Source organism: Zophobas morio, unplaced genomic scaffold (assembly GCF_036711695.1).
Source record: "Zophobas morio isolate AGI-343-1 ecotype UQ-CSIRO unplaced genomic scaffold, CSIRO_AGI_Zmor_V1 ptg000019l, whole genome shotgun sequence".
In the NCBI taxonomy this organism is placed as follows: Eukaryota; Metazoa; Arthropoda; class Insecta; order Coleoptera; family Tenebrionidae; genus Zophobas; species Zophobas morio.
Genome location: NW_026972124.1, coordinates 182,402 through 198,841, shown reverse-complemented (window position 1 = coordinate 198,841; position 16,440 = coordinate 182,402). Strand labels below are relative to the sequence as shown.

Here is a 16,440-nt window from a genome sequence, read left to right as displayed (position 1 = left end):
ACAAATGCGACACTATTAACTGATTTTTTTTATGCAAAAAATCTGAAAATCTGCATTTACTGGTTTACTTTTTCCTTTCTAGTAATATATCAAAACATTTCATTTTAGCTTAAACACAAATAAATTTAATTTTTTTAGTTAGGCAAACACCACTTTAATTCACTGTAATATTAAACTTGTGAAAATATTACAACTAAAACATTAACACTACTGGTAAGTAAAAATACATAAAATTTTATAATAATTTTTATTTACACAACATCAAACAGTTTTAGCTAATTTTTTAAATTTTTTATACTTTTGTTTATTTTCAGATTTATTATTTAAATATTTAATTCTAATTAAAGTTCTCTGTTTTAAAAAAGCCCTTGTGATTTCTTCTGGCAGCTCCACCATATTTTTTAACAAATTGGTTATCCGAGTAACAATTTTTTTCTTAAAACGAAATAGTAGTAGTAGTAACACCAAACGTCAGAATTAGCGGTACAGATCGTACAGATTAAAGGCATCAGCTGATCGGTCACACCAACTCAAAATTACAAGTTACTAAAAATTCCCAACCTCATTTTGACGTCACATGGGGCTGACACCTCTCCTCCCCCGTAAGCGATTTTACCCACATACTCGTTTATGTGGTAACCTGTTCTCTATTAACTAACCTTGAGGTTTTACGACGATTTATTGCAGCTGGAATTGTCCTTTGGTCTTGTTCACCCAGAAATCGCATGTTTTTTTAAATGTTACGTTGCATTGTTTCAATTTTTGTATGGACATATGATAAATTCGATTTTTCTCCCTCAATTTCTGTTATTAGATTAGAAAGACTTTCAATAAGCTTATAGATGTTTTCCACTGTAGGCCAGATTTGTTCAAAATCGAGAATATTTTTCCTTATATCGTTTTCAATTATTGTTGAAATTTGTTGGGTAACTGCAGCCAGTTGCAGAACTGGTTTAAATAATAAAAATGACTTTAAAGATTGGGAAGTTGAACCCCAACGAGTATCAACTGGAAGGTGAAGGGAACGATCTTCCGTATTATTCTTGTTGAATTCTCTTTAAAATTTGTCGAGGTATTTGTATGTTTTTAAAAAAAATTATAATATTTTTGACTTGTTCAATAATATCTTTTCTCGGCATTGTCAAATTATTGATATGCCTAAAATGAGGAAAAACCCAGGCATTTGGGACAAAACCAAGGATGATTTACAACTTCCACTACTGTTTACTAAAACAAAACTTGCGACAATGCGCAGCGCAACACTCCAGTAGCAGTCAGACACAAAAATATCACCATGCACTTAAATCTTGAATGACATCCAAACTTTGGTTAGGAAATTACAATGAGTATGGCGCCAAATTTAAAATAAATAGCCGACCAGCTATTAGTGTAATATCCGGACATTCATATGTATTAAAATCGACTCTCAACACTAGATAGTGCGTTGGTAGCCGCTCTCCTATGGAGAACAGCAGTAATTTTAGCTGCTGTTTGTGGCTGTCTAGCGAATTTTGTTTTATTTTTCTGCAATTAGTAAGTTCTGAAGATTTCCATTTATCAGCATTGGACTTTACGAGAACTTTTCCTCTTTTAGAAATAGATTTTCTAAATATGCGCTGAGAGCCTAGTGAGAAAACAATTTTTTGGTGGTTCTGGTCATCAAAAGACATTCTTTTAAAATATTCTCTGTGATGTTCTACGCATGGAAATCATGGGAATCATTAGGAAAGTAACAGCTTCGAATCTTCTGTGGATAGTAGTAACAGTGTAGTCAAATCCAACGAAAGATACCCATATCCTGCATACAGGTTTAAACGACGGTGCCCCTCAGTGTTTCACATTGTAGTAAAACAAATCTAATGGAAATGTCTTTATATCGGAATTTCTATTATTTATGGTACATTGTTAAAATATTTAATGGTGAATTTTACTCCATTAGAGTTTCGTTCATTAAGCTCAGACCTCAGTTGTTTCAAATGATTCAGATGCATGGGAGTTTTATCGTCGCGTATCATAATTCTGGAGTATTTTGTTTTGGACAAAACTGACTTCTTACGAAGAACCAAACGTGCCACTTCGGGGGACCTAAATTTCAGTTTGAGTAAGCGTGGACGATTATTATTCCTGCCGATTTTGCCTAAACGTACAACATTATCAGGAGACACTATCGCTTTTGGGTCTATTAAATCCAGTTTATCATTAGCAATTGTAACATTAAAATATTCGGGATCTTCAGGAACATTGCGCAAAATGACATTGCTGGCACGAAATGTTCATTCAACCGATTCCTGTATAATCTCTTCCTTTGATGATATGTCTACTGCAGGTGATTTCAGAGCAGATTTAATGGCTATTAATCTAGCCTCAAATAGTGACTGCATATGAAGGAGATTATTCTTTAACTCACTCATTTGCAAAAAACCGAAATCACACTTCTTGCGTAATATGTGAATTTTCGTTGACTTACCGCGCTATAGAAATTCAGCTTCCTCTCCTGATAAATCAGCACATTGAAAATGCAGGGGAAGTTGACAACTGTGGCATTTAGTGCTAGGCAACATTTTAGATGACTGTGAACAGTTGCAACAGGACCCAGACATTCTATATAAATGTTATTCCAACGTTGCAAAGAAATTACAAAGCCAGACACTAAAAAGTTGCACGCTCGAATTGAGAAGACGCCGTCACTCACCTCACTAATCAAAGCAGGTTTTTGTGCGCCAATAAAGAAAATTTGCCACTGAAGAACAAAGCTGATAATTGCAAAGTACAAATGGATTCACCAAAACATATGTCTCACAAACACTTACAACAACTTGATTAATCAATACGGTGAAAATTACTAATATATGTATTCACAGTTTTGCCTCAATTTTAAGGCAACAAAGTAAAGCGCAAGTTTAACACGTGCTACCGGTAAATTTAGCTCACGTGTGTTATATAATGCTAAGAAACTATACGTTTATAATGTGGATACTTAGAAATACCCCATGCATGTATTCAACTGGAAACGACGAAACGGGATCAAAGTATGGTAAATGAAGTGAAGTTATCGGACCTGTGACACCACGAACAGGACGCTGATGTCTGTTATATTGCACTTGTAACAAATCCTCAATGTGGATCACCTTTGAACTTGACGCATTCCTTTTCTATGGGATATGTGTCTGTTCTGCTAAGGTGATAGCCCAAACTGCAACCGAAATATCTGTTATATTGCAACTCGTTTTGAATAACCGGTCGGGCTACAAAGTCCACGACGCAACAAACCGTTGTGATTAAATGCTCACTTCTAGCTCCGACGTTATGACGGTGGCAGCATTCCATGTTCGAACCTATGATTATTTCGTGCTTTGTAATTGGTTCGTCACTAATAATGTTTCACATTTGATACGGTAACAATTATATATAGTTAACAGGGTGACTCTTAAATTGTTTACATAAATAATAGGTGTTCAGCATATTTTTTGCGGTGGTTTAACGCATAACGCTGACATACAGGCTGTCTCAGAAATAAGTACATTAATTTTAATCAGTTATAGAGCTCATCGGACTCGACAACTTTTTTTAATATAGTTTTATCAAGAACTTTTTAATTATCAAGTTAAAAATTGTTAAAGTTTTATCCCAATTAAGGTTTTAAGGTGTAATTTGAAAAAAAAGCGATTTCAACACATTTCGTGTATAAATTAGAAATCTGCGCCAAACAAACTCTGAAGAGACAACGTTTAATAACATAGACTTAACGTAAAAATGATTGTAAGTGTCAAAACGATTGCTAGGGTACCTTCTTCATTGTTGTAGTGTTGTTATTATTTAAGGTGAATATAGACGGCTCGTGAATATATGGGTGGGAAAATTCGAAATTCGACTTGAGTTTTCGAAAAAATGCTAGATAAAAAAGTTATTCCGTTTCACTAGCTCTGTTACTCGTTAAAATTAATGTACTTATTTCTGAGACACCCTGTATGTACTATTGCCAGAACATCTGTTTCGGTAACATTTGCCTCGGCAAATAGTACTCTGGTTAAAGTGTCACGATGCATATCGTGGTCAGATGTTTCTAGTAGACCTTCAACACCGGATCGAGCACAATGCTTTCAAGATCGTAGTATTCGGTTGTCGTCGTCAGTGTCTATTTCTAATTGTTGTGGTAGTTTAACTTGGTTCCTATTGAGATTTAACACGGGAGCGCTCCCACTCTTTCCTGGTGTCAAGAAGAAGCTGTTCTTGACACGGCTGGGAGTTAATATTGGCGGGGTGTATGAATCCGCGTTAGATTCGTAGTGTGTTATATCGTTGTAAATAGTCCATAGCTAGTTTTGTATAATTAGTTTTTATGGTTTCATTTGTAGCGCTTTCTGGGAATTTGGAGGATTTCTCATGAGCAATAATTTCGATCTATCGTTTTAAGGCTTTTTATGAGACATGTAAATCTGAAGAAATCCCGATATGCTTGCTAATTTAATAAATTGGGTTACATAACCTTTTTACTTCCCGAGCACTTCCCGAGCGTAAGCGAAGGAAGTATTGTAATCGAGTCCGGCCGACTCTCTACTTTTACGTTTTCTCGACCTTTCATGACCCCTTGACTTTTTGCTGCTTATCATTCGTTCATTCATTTATTCATTCATCGTTACAGGTCAGTGCGAAAGTTTAGTTTGGTAAGGCTTCATGATGATCGACTTTTGATTCGGACGTATGTTTGGTCCTTGCCACAACGATTTTACATTGTTTATTGGAACAAAAATAAGAGCAACTTCGGATGCTACTACCTTTTTACAAGAAATGTTGAAAACGTTGTCCTTGACTAGCAATACAGGCGTCAGAGCGTCGCAAGATGTTTCTTCATAGGTAAAAAAACACCGGAGTAGCGACTGCCACTTTCACTTGTTGTTGAAGCTCTTCGATAATTACTGGACACTGTTGAATTCCACAAACTAACTGTTCCATCTAACCAATACACATTTGTTGAAAACCGTTTCTTGAAATCGTACTTGTTGACGAGGGTGTGGAGTTTCATCGGACAAACAGTGAGTGTTGTCGCTGTTGAACACAGCATGCTTCATCCGTAAACAAAATGCAGTTTAAAAAGTTAGGGCGTTCACGACACTGCGGTAACAACCATTTAAAGTAAATTACACAACGTGGACAATCAGCGGCCTCCAAACCTTGCACTTTGTCCTGTGAAACTCCAACTTCCTCATTTTGTCCAATCACGGCCACGATCATGAGTTCGAGGTTGAAGGTACCATGATCTCGGAGATGCTATACCACTGATGCAAATGTTCGCGCACACCAATTACCATATCGACACCCTCTGCATTGGAAAACCGCCACCGTACACCGATTTCACCGACTGCTCGATGTTGACTCGCCCTTTTCTTGCCTGATAAAGTTAGTTTTTTGGTTCTTAATCCGAGTCGCTCTGTCCCATTCATTGTCGTAATTATGTAGGGCACGCAACATTACCAGGGACACGTATAACAATTTATATTTAATTTCAAATAATTTTTTTCTAGACACTGCTACCACTTAGGACCATGAATTTTATACAGTGACATAATCGTATTGTGAGCTATTCCCCATTTTTTTTAATGTATTTCGCTATCACCTTGTGTAATGACTCATTTAGTTCTTGTCATCCTATTGTCTGTTCAAACGAAAGAGTCAGTGATCACGTGAAACCTTCATGATGCAGTCTGGAGCCAAGTGCGTGTAAGATTACTGCGCCTAACCCGTGTACACTATAGAAAACTTTTAAGTTTTGATCTCTTGAAAAGTTATTGATAAACTTACTCCACTTTAGAGCAAGTCGTCTCGTTAAAACGTGACGCTTCTAAACGTTTGAAAACCTGTTTCACATGAACTAGTTCACGGCCAGTAGCAGCTTCTACCTATATTAAAAATTTCAAGGGTTCAATGTCCAACAAACTCACTTTGAAGGGAAGACTCATTTGCTTTATAGCGTTTTCAGTCGCTTTGTTTTTCGTCACATTTTATAAAACTAGAAGCTAACATTTTTTATTTGAAAAGGTGATGATGGTATAAAATGGTAATACAGTGTAAAGTTGTTTCGAATTGTTAGCGTTATCATAAAGAATCAACTAGCTTGTGCGCTCTCCTAGACTGCGTTATAGGAAATGCTACTGTTTTGTTTGCTTGTTGATTATTATTTTTCGCTTTTCCTCCAGTGAGACAAAAAAGCTGTGTAGCGAGTTATTTGTTGAATATTTCTTGTATTTGGAAAGTATTGTGGTCAAAAAGGACTTCAACTCTACGGCTATTTGTCGGATGATTGTTCGTGCCATCGTAATTTTGGCGACAACTTGCGTCGGATTAAACCTGGTCTCCAGTGAGTTGGATAGACCTCAGACCACCGAGAGGTAATTATTTTTAATATCTTCGGTTTAATTATAATTCTTTCATCCTATTCTCAAAATAATTTCTTACTTCCCTAACAAGTGTTGAAATTCATCTTATTAGGTAGTTTGGAATTTTAATTGATTTGTTTCAGGTTGAACAATTCTAGGGTAGAATTGTGGGGAGTTAGTAAAAAACCAGTAAAGCTTAATACTGATTTATTGAAAACAACCTAACTTATACGATGTATGAGTGTTTCTAAACTAAAGGTAATCTTGAATATTAAAATATGACCGGCCTCCCAGTTTCTGGTGTTTTCTATTGTTCTGGTGCTGCTGACGATGGTGTTCTTACGGTGGTCAGCGTTTCGTAATGCTAGTGCTTGCAATACCGATGATTTCGCGTTAAGCAGTCGCGTCGTTTTCTTGACCTCATGATTGGTTTCGTAAAGAGGAAATTGAAATTTAAAAATTATTGTTTAAATTTAGGATTTTTGCCGTTTTTCGGAGTATCATTGGATTTGATCTTGAATTGGTGACTGGTCGAGCAGTTTTCCCAATTTTTGCAGCTTGCTGATTTTCTTTTCTTGACATCATGTGTTTGACCGTTATGCATTTGTTATTTCCGTGTTCTTCTTTTATTATACTATCGAACAAGATCCATCCAAATTCTGTATTTTGGCCCATAAAATCATTATTTGTTTTTTGGATACCGTTGAGTATTATGTTGCGGTATTCTCCCGCGCCTAGTAATACGTCAATTGGGCCCTTACTTTGAAAGACTGGATCCATGATGATGTGATCCTGCCATACCTGAAAATCTGCTTCGATGTCTTCTTCCGGTAGAGATTCCGTAATTTTTGGTGACACCAGTAGGTCTGCTCTGAGTGTGAAATCACTTGAAAATCGTGGAGTGCATTCGACTGTAATTTTGGAGTTTGATTTGTTCGGTATCCCCCCCAAGTCCAGTTATATTGGCTTGAATGTGTTCTCTGGGTAGTGACAAGAGTGTTGCTGCAGTTTGTCCACAACTGTTCATTGTTTATGAATCTCCATCTGTCTTCTGGTGATTCGGCTTGAAAGTCAGGGCATTTGTAAATTGAATGAGAATCTTTGCAACATTTGCATGATTTTAAGTTGGAAATTGCTTCCACTTTGTTCAACTGAGCATTTTCTTTCTTGTTGGCCGTAATTATTTCGAGAGATAGAAATCTTGTCTGCAGAAAATCCATCATTTTCTCGAATTCTTGCATATGTGTGGGTTGTTTAATGACTGTTCGTACAGCCTGTTTGTTTCTGGGTCCCATTTTTGAGAGATAATTCTGGTGAGTATTGGTCCCCATGTTTCGGTCTGAATGTCTAAATTATTTAATGTCATGAAATTTTTTCAACTTTTCTGCTGATTCTTCTTGTATTGTTGGCTGATCCAAAATTGTCTAGTAACTTACTTATGATAAGCCTTGTGTTGCTAAATCTTTTAGTCAACAGCTCCCTTGCTGTTTCGTAATTATTTTCCGTTATCTGGGGGTGTTGGATGATTCTGCTGGGCTCATCTCTGATGTACGTCTTCAGATACTGCATTTTTTCAGTATTGAAAAGCGATGTGTTGTTGTGGATGACTTTCTTGAATAAATCGTCATTTTTTCCGCTAAACGTTGGAAGCTTAATTTGGGGTAGTTGGATGTTCGCTTTCTTATGTTGAAGGGCGGACGGTGACTGGATTTTTTCTTTCAGTTTTTCAACCACAACCTCGTACTTTTCTTCAGTCTTCTCGTACATCTCGTGGGCAAAACATTTTTCTTCGAAATCAATTTCATGGACGTAGATTTCTTCATGCAGTTCTATGATGCTTCTCCACTGACTTTGGATTTTTTAGGATAGAAGTTCATACCTGGCTCGGCTGTAGTTCTGAGCTAAATCAGTCTTTATCTTGGTCAGTTCGGTGGAGATTTTTTGCAGTATGAACAATTGACATCGGATGCGGGCTTCTTGCTCCGGGTCGACGTAGGGTGACGTCTGAATTGAGTCGAGGTATTTCTTTGCATCTTCGTGCAACGCTTCTAATTGATCGAGAAATTTCACTTCGAAATAATTGTGGGTAGTTCTGAGGGTGGGCCCCAGTATCTTCAATTCTTCATGATTTCATTGAACTTCATTCCAATATTCTTGGAGTTGTTCTGCCCTTTTGGATCGACAATTTTTCCGAATACACGGAATTCAGGTTGTGAGCGCCCTCGAAAACACGATAATGAAATAAAACGGCTGGAAATATTTTAAATAATAAGTAGCGTTTATTCCCTGCCACCAGCTACACGGCTAAAATAATAAAACTTACGGCTAAACAACTTAAATAACTACAGGACAAATTCAATAAACAAACAGAATTAAATGTCCGGCACAGTCGTTCCTCCTGGGCGGCGATTTCCTTCAGTTTCTCCTGGGCGGCGACTTCTTTCAGTTCCTCCTGGGCGGCGACTTCCTTCAGTTCCTCCTGAGCGGCGACTTCTTTCAGTTCCTCCTGGGCGGCGACTTCCTTCAGTTCCTCTTGGGCGGCGACTTCCTTCAGTTCCTCCTGGGCGGCGACTTCCTGCAGGTCCTCCTGGACTTGGGGGCGGCGACCGTGAACCTGGAAATTGCTCGAAGGCGGTACGGCGACCCGGAAGGGGAGCGCGGTGACGGTAACGACGCCTGCAGGACGGTTTCGCACACAAGTTTTAATAATATCACGATCATCAATCTCAAAATTATTTGATATAACAGTATCAGAGTCGTTAAAAACCTCAGAATTAATCTCAACTCTACTATATCTACAAGCATGTAAATTTAACACTTTTCAGTCGAATGTTTTGTTTCACTTTCTAAAACCTGTTGCACACTAACTTGGTAATTACATCCTGATAACTGACGGTATAAACTGAAACGTTTTTCTAAACAATCCGTTTGTAACTTACCGGGTAAAACGTATTGTACTTTGAGTTTCTCTATGACAAAATTTATGATTTTGATAAGAGCTGTAGTAGCTTGAATAATGGCTTGGGACGTATCTTTAGTAAAATGTCCATGGTTTAGATTTAAATTTCGCCAAGCTTTCACCCAAGTTACAAATTTCTCCATGAAAATAAATCTATGATCGTTTATGTTCTTAAACGCACTCTGATTTGAACCACGTTTAGCCACATCTTTGAAAAGACTTTTCACATTTACAATTTTCCACCACCTTAGTTTGATATCTAAAAATCTGCAGTATTGCCACTATCCAAATTCCTAGTTCTTAAAGCAGCGACTGTTTCATGGAATATATTTTCACTTTTTGCCTGTTGGTTGGATAAACACTTTTATAATTAAGTTTAACCGCAGTTGGTCAAATGGCTATGTGTGTTATAGAGTTCCTAAATTTTTAAAGCAGGCCTTTTTAATAAATCTATGGTCATCAAAATCTACATGAAAAAGGGTTTTTTCATCATCTTTTTCATTGATCCAGTTATTCCTGAGATTTTTAAATATATGTACAGTGTCATGCGATAAAAATAAAGGTAAAGTAGGGTATTTTGGGTTATCAATTTTAAATGAATCTTCTGACTTGAAATGTTTGACTACTTCATTTAACATATTTCTGTTGACTCTATTATTATCAGATATAATACATATCACAGTTAAGTTACTATTTTGTATAAAATCAATGGCTTTTAACGTTAAATTAGTCAAAAATTCACCTGTTAAGGTTTTTACATGACTTAATTTCCTTGCAAAAATGTTGATGACGTCATCACAACATTGTGTAAACATAAAATTTAACTCGAAAATGCTGGATTTGCTTCATTGTACCTCAGGAGTGAGGGAAGTTCTGTCGAAACAACTTTCGATCAATTTTTTTTTTTAAAGTAATATTAGTATAACATCGAACCCCCCGCCTCTGCTGAAGGCTAGTCGGAGCATAAGTACTGATTTCTGAAACTGGTAAGGGAGTTTTCTTTTATTTCTCTTTTCTATTCTATCCTTTTTGATAGTTGATAGCAAAAACCAGTAAATTACAAATGCAGATTGTGGGCAGTTCATTGTCTTTTAACTAACGAATGCTGAAGAACCTGCTTGTCTTAGATACACCATCAGTAAACAAGCCCAAGATGAATCAGTGAACCCTTGAAGTCATGTACATTATTTTTCCTACCTAAGCGCAAGCAAAGGAAGTGTAATGGGATGGCTAGGAACAATTAATCTACACTTGCACTTGTTTTTATTGGAGTTAGTGACACAATTTCTTGAAAAGTACCGAAAGCTGATTGCACCATAGATGCTTGAATAGTGCGAGCTTCCAGATTTGACTTGTGTGATGTCTGGTTTATTTAATGATGGCCGTTACAAATTAACAATCTTTACTTACATCAGTCTGGGCTCTGGTTGGTAGTGAAAGAGGGCGATTGTGCTGGTGCAATGCCCAAAGTGCGTTTTTACTGGTGGTGGGGTTGTTACAGTAAGTTATACAACCTTCTATACACAAATGCTAAACTAGTCACATATACTACATATCTCCTCCCTTATGTTCGAAATTAATTCTAAATATCCATGTTAATACAAAATAATAAGAACCTTAACTAACAATATAAAATCAATAAGTATTGTCACAGTTAGCAACAAGTTACGAAACCGATTTGCCCTCAAAAAGTAAGTTGGCTGATGCTAAGTATTTCGCAAAGAAACTGCGAAATGCTTGGGCCAGCAGAAGGAACTTGGAGAGTGGCAAATCGAGGACAGTGAGTGACAGTTAGAGTTAGAGACTGTGACAGTGTGGGTCCCTTCAAGACTGCCAACGACAACCGTAATGATTAAGTAAGTACCAACTCCATATACTTAGTTTTGTAGTTAGTAGGTAATAAATCATAGAATAAGGAGACAAATGTTTTTATAAAACACCCCTAATGGTCACAGGACGTGACAGTATAACTATACAGATGAATGTTCGATACTAACGCTTGTCTATAACAAAGTCTGTAAATTTGTTAGGTCGCTTTACAATTCTGATAGGTCTATTATGACTTGTTCTCGGATTGCTGGCTGGCTCAACGTGTGCATCTGGCAAACTTGGATCTGGAACATGGTGTGAAATTTCAGGCTCTATTTCAAATTCTGCAGAGGGACCCGGAGACGCTGAGCTACCTGGAGGAATATCAGGAGTGGTGGGAATTGGTGAAGGATTAGGGTACTTTATTGGAATACCGACACTGGTCATTGGTGCATTTGTTTTGATACTGACGTTTTCCTCCGCTTTATTGCTGACTGCCTCTATCCTCCCTTTAATTTGATTTGGGTGTCTTTTCCAAATCATTCCGAGATTAGTTTTGCACATATACGTTGCATTTGCTATCTTCTTAACTATTGTAGCTTCCATCCATTTATTTGTTGACCTGTAGTCTCTAACGATTACTTTATCATTGAGCTTGTAATTCCGTACTTCGCGCTCGGCCCGTGTTTTGTCAGTGTTTGTCAAATAGGGTTTCTTCTCTTTTAACATGCTCACTCTGATGTGCAACTTTCTACCAAATATGGCTTCAGCTGGCGAAATGCCTGTTGTCGTATGTGGAGTATTTCTGTTAATCATTAGAAATCGTGCCAACAATGTAGACATTGGCACGTCTTTATTTTTCTCGTCTGCTAGTGCGGCCTTTAATTTGTTTTTCACGGTTTTTACAGCATTTTCTGCGAGACCATTGCTTTGCGGATTATATGGTGAGATTCTCAAATGCTTGATGCCGTTTCTATGAAAGAGCACTTCAACTTCTTTAGACACGAAGGTTGGACCGTTATCTGATACTACTGTTCGTGGTAGTCCGAACCTCGAAAAACAATCGCGTAGCATTTCGACGGTAGTTTTGGAGGTTATGTTTTTCATTGAGTAAACCTCAGTCCACTTTGTACAGCTGTCAATAATTAGCAAATAATCCCATGCTTTGAATGAGAAGAAATCTATGTGTACTACTGAAAATGGAATGCTAGATTCAGGCCATGGAATGTTTGTTTTTGGGGGATGTGCTGCTACGGACAAGCATGGTGCACATGCTTTGCACATAATCTCTATTCGCTTATCTATACCTGGGAACCACAAGTAAGATCTAGTCATTGACTTCGTCCGCACTATCCCTTCGTGCGTGGCGTGTAGCTCTGTTAATACTATGTCTTGCATGCTGGATGGTATTACAATGCGGTCACCATAATACAAACAATCATTTTCTATTGTGATATGCCTTTATTTCCTCATCAATTCTATTAGGCCACTGTGTTTGAACGAAACGTCCTATCTTTTTTAGGACAGGGTCGTTTATAGTTTCTTCACGAACCATCATGTTATCTAGAGGTACTTCAAGATTCGCAAAATAAATATTATTATCGATATGCTCTTCATGGTCCACAACTTCCTGTAATAGCACTACGTTATCGTTTCATTTTATATGTTCAATTACGAAGTCGAAATTGGAGAAATACAAAGCATATCTTTTGATTCGATTTGCATAAGTTTGGTTGATTTCTTTCCGCTTGCCAAAGAGGGAAATTAACGATTTTTGGTCACTTCTGCACAGTAAAGCCCTGCACAAGAGCGGTACAACCCCACCACCCACCCTTCGACGGCACCGGGGTGGTACGGACCCGGAGACAGAACGCATCTCGCAGTACACGCGATCGATCGACAAAACTTGTACATACATTTACATACTATTAATATATAGTTATAAAACAACACTCTTTTCTTTCCGTGTTCGTACCGTGTACGGCACGGTTAAACGGTCCTTCGAGTAGCCTGCGGCGCAATGCCACAACTTCTTAACACGAATTTATGCCCAAATAGGTATTCTTGAAACTTCGATACAGCAAAATAACATGCTAAGCTTTCCTTATGCACGGTCGAGTAATTTTGTTCAGATTTGCTGTAGGTTCTCGAGATACAACAAACTGTTCTTTCTGTATTGTCAGGCATTTTGTGGGAAAGAACTCCAGCTATGCCCCTCTCTGATGCGTCGCATGTCACAATTATCGGAAGGTCAGGATTAAAGTAGGTCAAAACTACTTCTGACGCAATAATCAGTTTGATCTGTTCGAACGTGCTTTCGCATTCTTGATTCCACACAAACTTTACTCCTTTCTTGAGTAAATTGTACAGCGGTGACAATTTGTCCGCTAGATTATTCACAAACTTGCTGTAATAGTTTACCATACTAATGAACGACTTCAATTCGGTGACTGTGGTGGGTCTCGGAGCTGCCACTATCGCCTTCACCTTGTCTTTACTTTTACTAAGTCCATCTTCAGATAAATCATACCCCAAATATGATACTTTACTCTATAGAAACTGGCACTTCTGGTGATTGACGGTAAGGCCTGCCTTTTTCAATATGGACATTACGTTTCTTAGGGTATTTAGATGGTCTTCTCCACGTTTGTGTCCAACTAAAATGACGTCTTGAAAGGTAAATACATTATCTATACCCTGAAATAATTGGTCTATGTGCTTCTGAAAGTAGAAACTAGCGCACTTAATTCCGAATGGCATTCTATTGACTGAATAAACCTTTGTGCGTTGAAATAGTTACTAATTTCTTTGATTCATCATCCAATTCAAATTGCATATATGCATCACTGAGATCGATTTTTGAAAAGAGATAGTTACCATTCAAGCTAGCATAAATTTGTTCAATGCGTGGTAATGGATAAAAGACGTCAAGTAAGTTCTTGTTCAGACTTACATAGCTTCCACAGATACGTATCGTTCCGTTTTTTCTCATTACTGGAACTATATATGAACTCCAATCCGTTGTTATTGTGGGCGTGATGATTCCCCGTTGTTGCATCCTTTCGAGTTCATATTCGACTTTTGCTTTTAAGGCTAAAGTTATGGGGTTTGGGTGGATGATGTGTAGGAATAACATTAGGTTTCAACTTTAACGAAATTTTCCCATGTTGGTAGCATCCCAAGGTCTCACTGCAAACCTCTGGAAATTCTGCCTGTAATGTTGCCTTCGCATCCATTGAGTCAACCGCGTTCATACCTGCTGGATTAAACATAATTTTAAATTTTGAATAAAATCTCTGCCTAAAAGAGCTGCTGTTGCCTTTTCTATTACAAATAGTTTCAATTCTCTACCAATGGTTTTATATTCAATAAATGCATTTATATATCCTAATGGAACTATGATCTCGCCAGTATAACCCTTAAATGCCATTGTGGTTGGTACAATATTGAGATCGTGAAATTTACTTAAATAAAATTGTTTGGTGATTGCAGATATAGCCGATTCTGAGTCTAGCTGCATTAGAATATTCTTGCCATTAACTATTACATTAAATTCTATTGGTTTTACATTGCAACTTACATTGTAAATTACATTAATTACGTTATTTCCGTTGTTATCGTTACTCTCGTCGTAATTGCTAAAATTTTCGTTATTTTTTACTATAATTTTGGCTTCTTTCTCAGCGTTTTGCAATGAATTAATGTGGCTTACCTCTCTGCACACGCTTTGTAGATGTCCAATTTTGCCGTAGCTATTGCATTGGTATTGCGTTGCCCCTCCACGCGTTGGTGACTATAAAAATTAGGTTATGCTAATAGGTCCTAGACCGTAAAAATTAATATTCTAGTTTCTTTATTTGTCACGTTTATCTGGTTTCTGATAACATTAATTTTGATTCCACCTTCACGAAAAACGTATAACTTTCCTACTATATAATCAAACAACTGTTTTTCAATATTACCTTTAATAATTGACAATTGCGGTATTTTATTTAATTTGCAAGTCTTAATCAGTTCTCTCAACGTGTTACGTAAGTACGTTGTCGACCGAGGATCCCGATAGTTGCTTTTTTTATCATTTTTATTTAACCTTGAACTTGCGTTTGTATTTTTATTATTAATGTTATTTTATTATTAATATTATTATTATAGAATAGGATAATGAGAGGGATTCAAGTTCTATAATACTGATTTTTTAACAGTGTGTTAACAGTGCAAGAATTCATCGAAGAGGTTTTTGAAACGATAGATACTAGGAGCAGAAACGATTTCCTCTGGTAGTTCATTCCAACGATTTACAATTCTATTCGAAAAAAAAATTTGCCGGCATTTGGATTTAAAATTACCCCATTTCCTCAATTTGTAACTGTGCCTTGTGCTGGCATCTGTTTTTGTACTTGTATCTGTATTTGTACTCGTATGGCGATACTTTTTGTAGATTTTGTTAAACGTTATTTCATCAACAAACTTAAGCTCTATATAACGCTCAGGCATCTTCAAAAGTTCTACCATACCAGGGTGATCAGGCCTAGCACTTGGCAACCTTTCAGACCAATTCTGTTCGTTTTGCAGCGCTTTGGTTTAAGCTCGGGTGGTTACAAAAATTGTTTGATTTATATCGTTTGATAAACTGACCAAATCTTTCGAATTTATTTCTACACGAGATAATGCGTCCGTCATAACATTGTCTTTTCCTTTCACGTGTGTTACGATAAAATCGTATTCCTCTAATTTTAATCTGAATTTTGTTAATCGACTTGAAGGGTTATTCATGCCAAATAAATAGACCAAAGGCCGATGATCTGTGAAAATTTGGAAATGTCTACCGAATAAATATGGCCTAAAACGAGTAACAGCCCAGACAATAGCTAATAACTTTTTCTCTATTGTACAATATCTCTACTCGGCATTATTCAACACTCTGCTAGCAAATGCGACTGGTCTACCGTTGCACAAAACTGCACTTACAGCAAATTTTGACGTGTCTATCTATAATTTGAATTTATTATTTTTAGTAAAATCTGGAATAGCTAAAATAGGTGGATTAATCAGAACTGTTTTGAGTATTTCGAAAGCCTGTTGGCATTCTTCAGACCATTTGAATTTAACTCTTATTTAGTGGCTTTGCGATTTCTGCAAAATTTTTGATGAATTTACGATCATAATTTGCAAACGCTACAAATCGCTTCATCTCACTGGAATCCTTAGGTAGGTACGGGATACGCCCGTATAACACATACCTTCTCAGGATCTGAAGAGACTCCATCAGCCGAAATTAAATGACCCAAATACAAAGTT

At 37.1% G+C, this 16,440-nt stretch overlaps 1 protein-coding gene across 1 annotated transcript; it reads right to left on the bottom strand.

Moving 5' to 3' along the window:
• Positions 1 to 11,325: 11,325 nt before the first annotated feature.
• LOC135131157 (uncharacterized protein K02A2.6-like) lies at positions 11,326 to 12,540 on the bottom strand. The gene has a single exon (XM_064058735.1). It carries the CDS (start codon positions 12,538 to 12,540, stop codon positions 11,326 to 11,328), a length of 1,215 nt encoding a protein of 404 aa, XP_063914805.1.
• Positions 12,541 to 16,440: the final 3,900 nt, after the last annotated feature.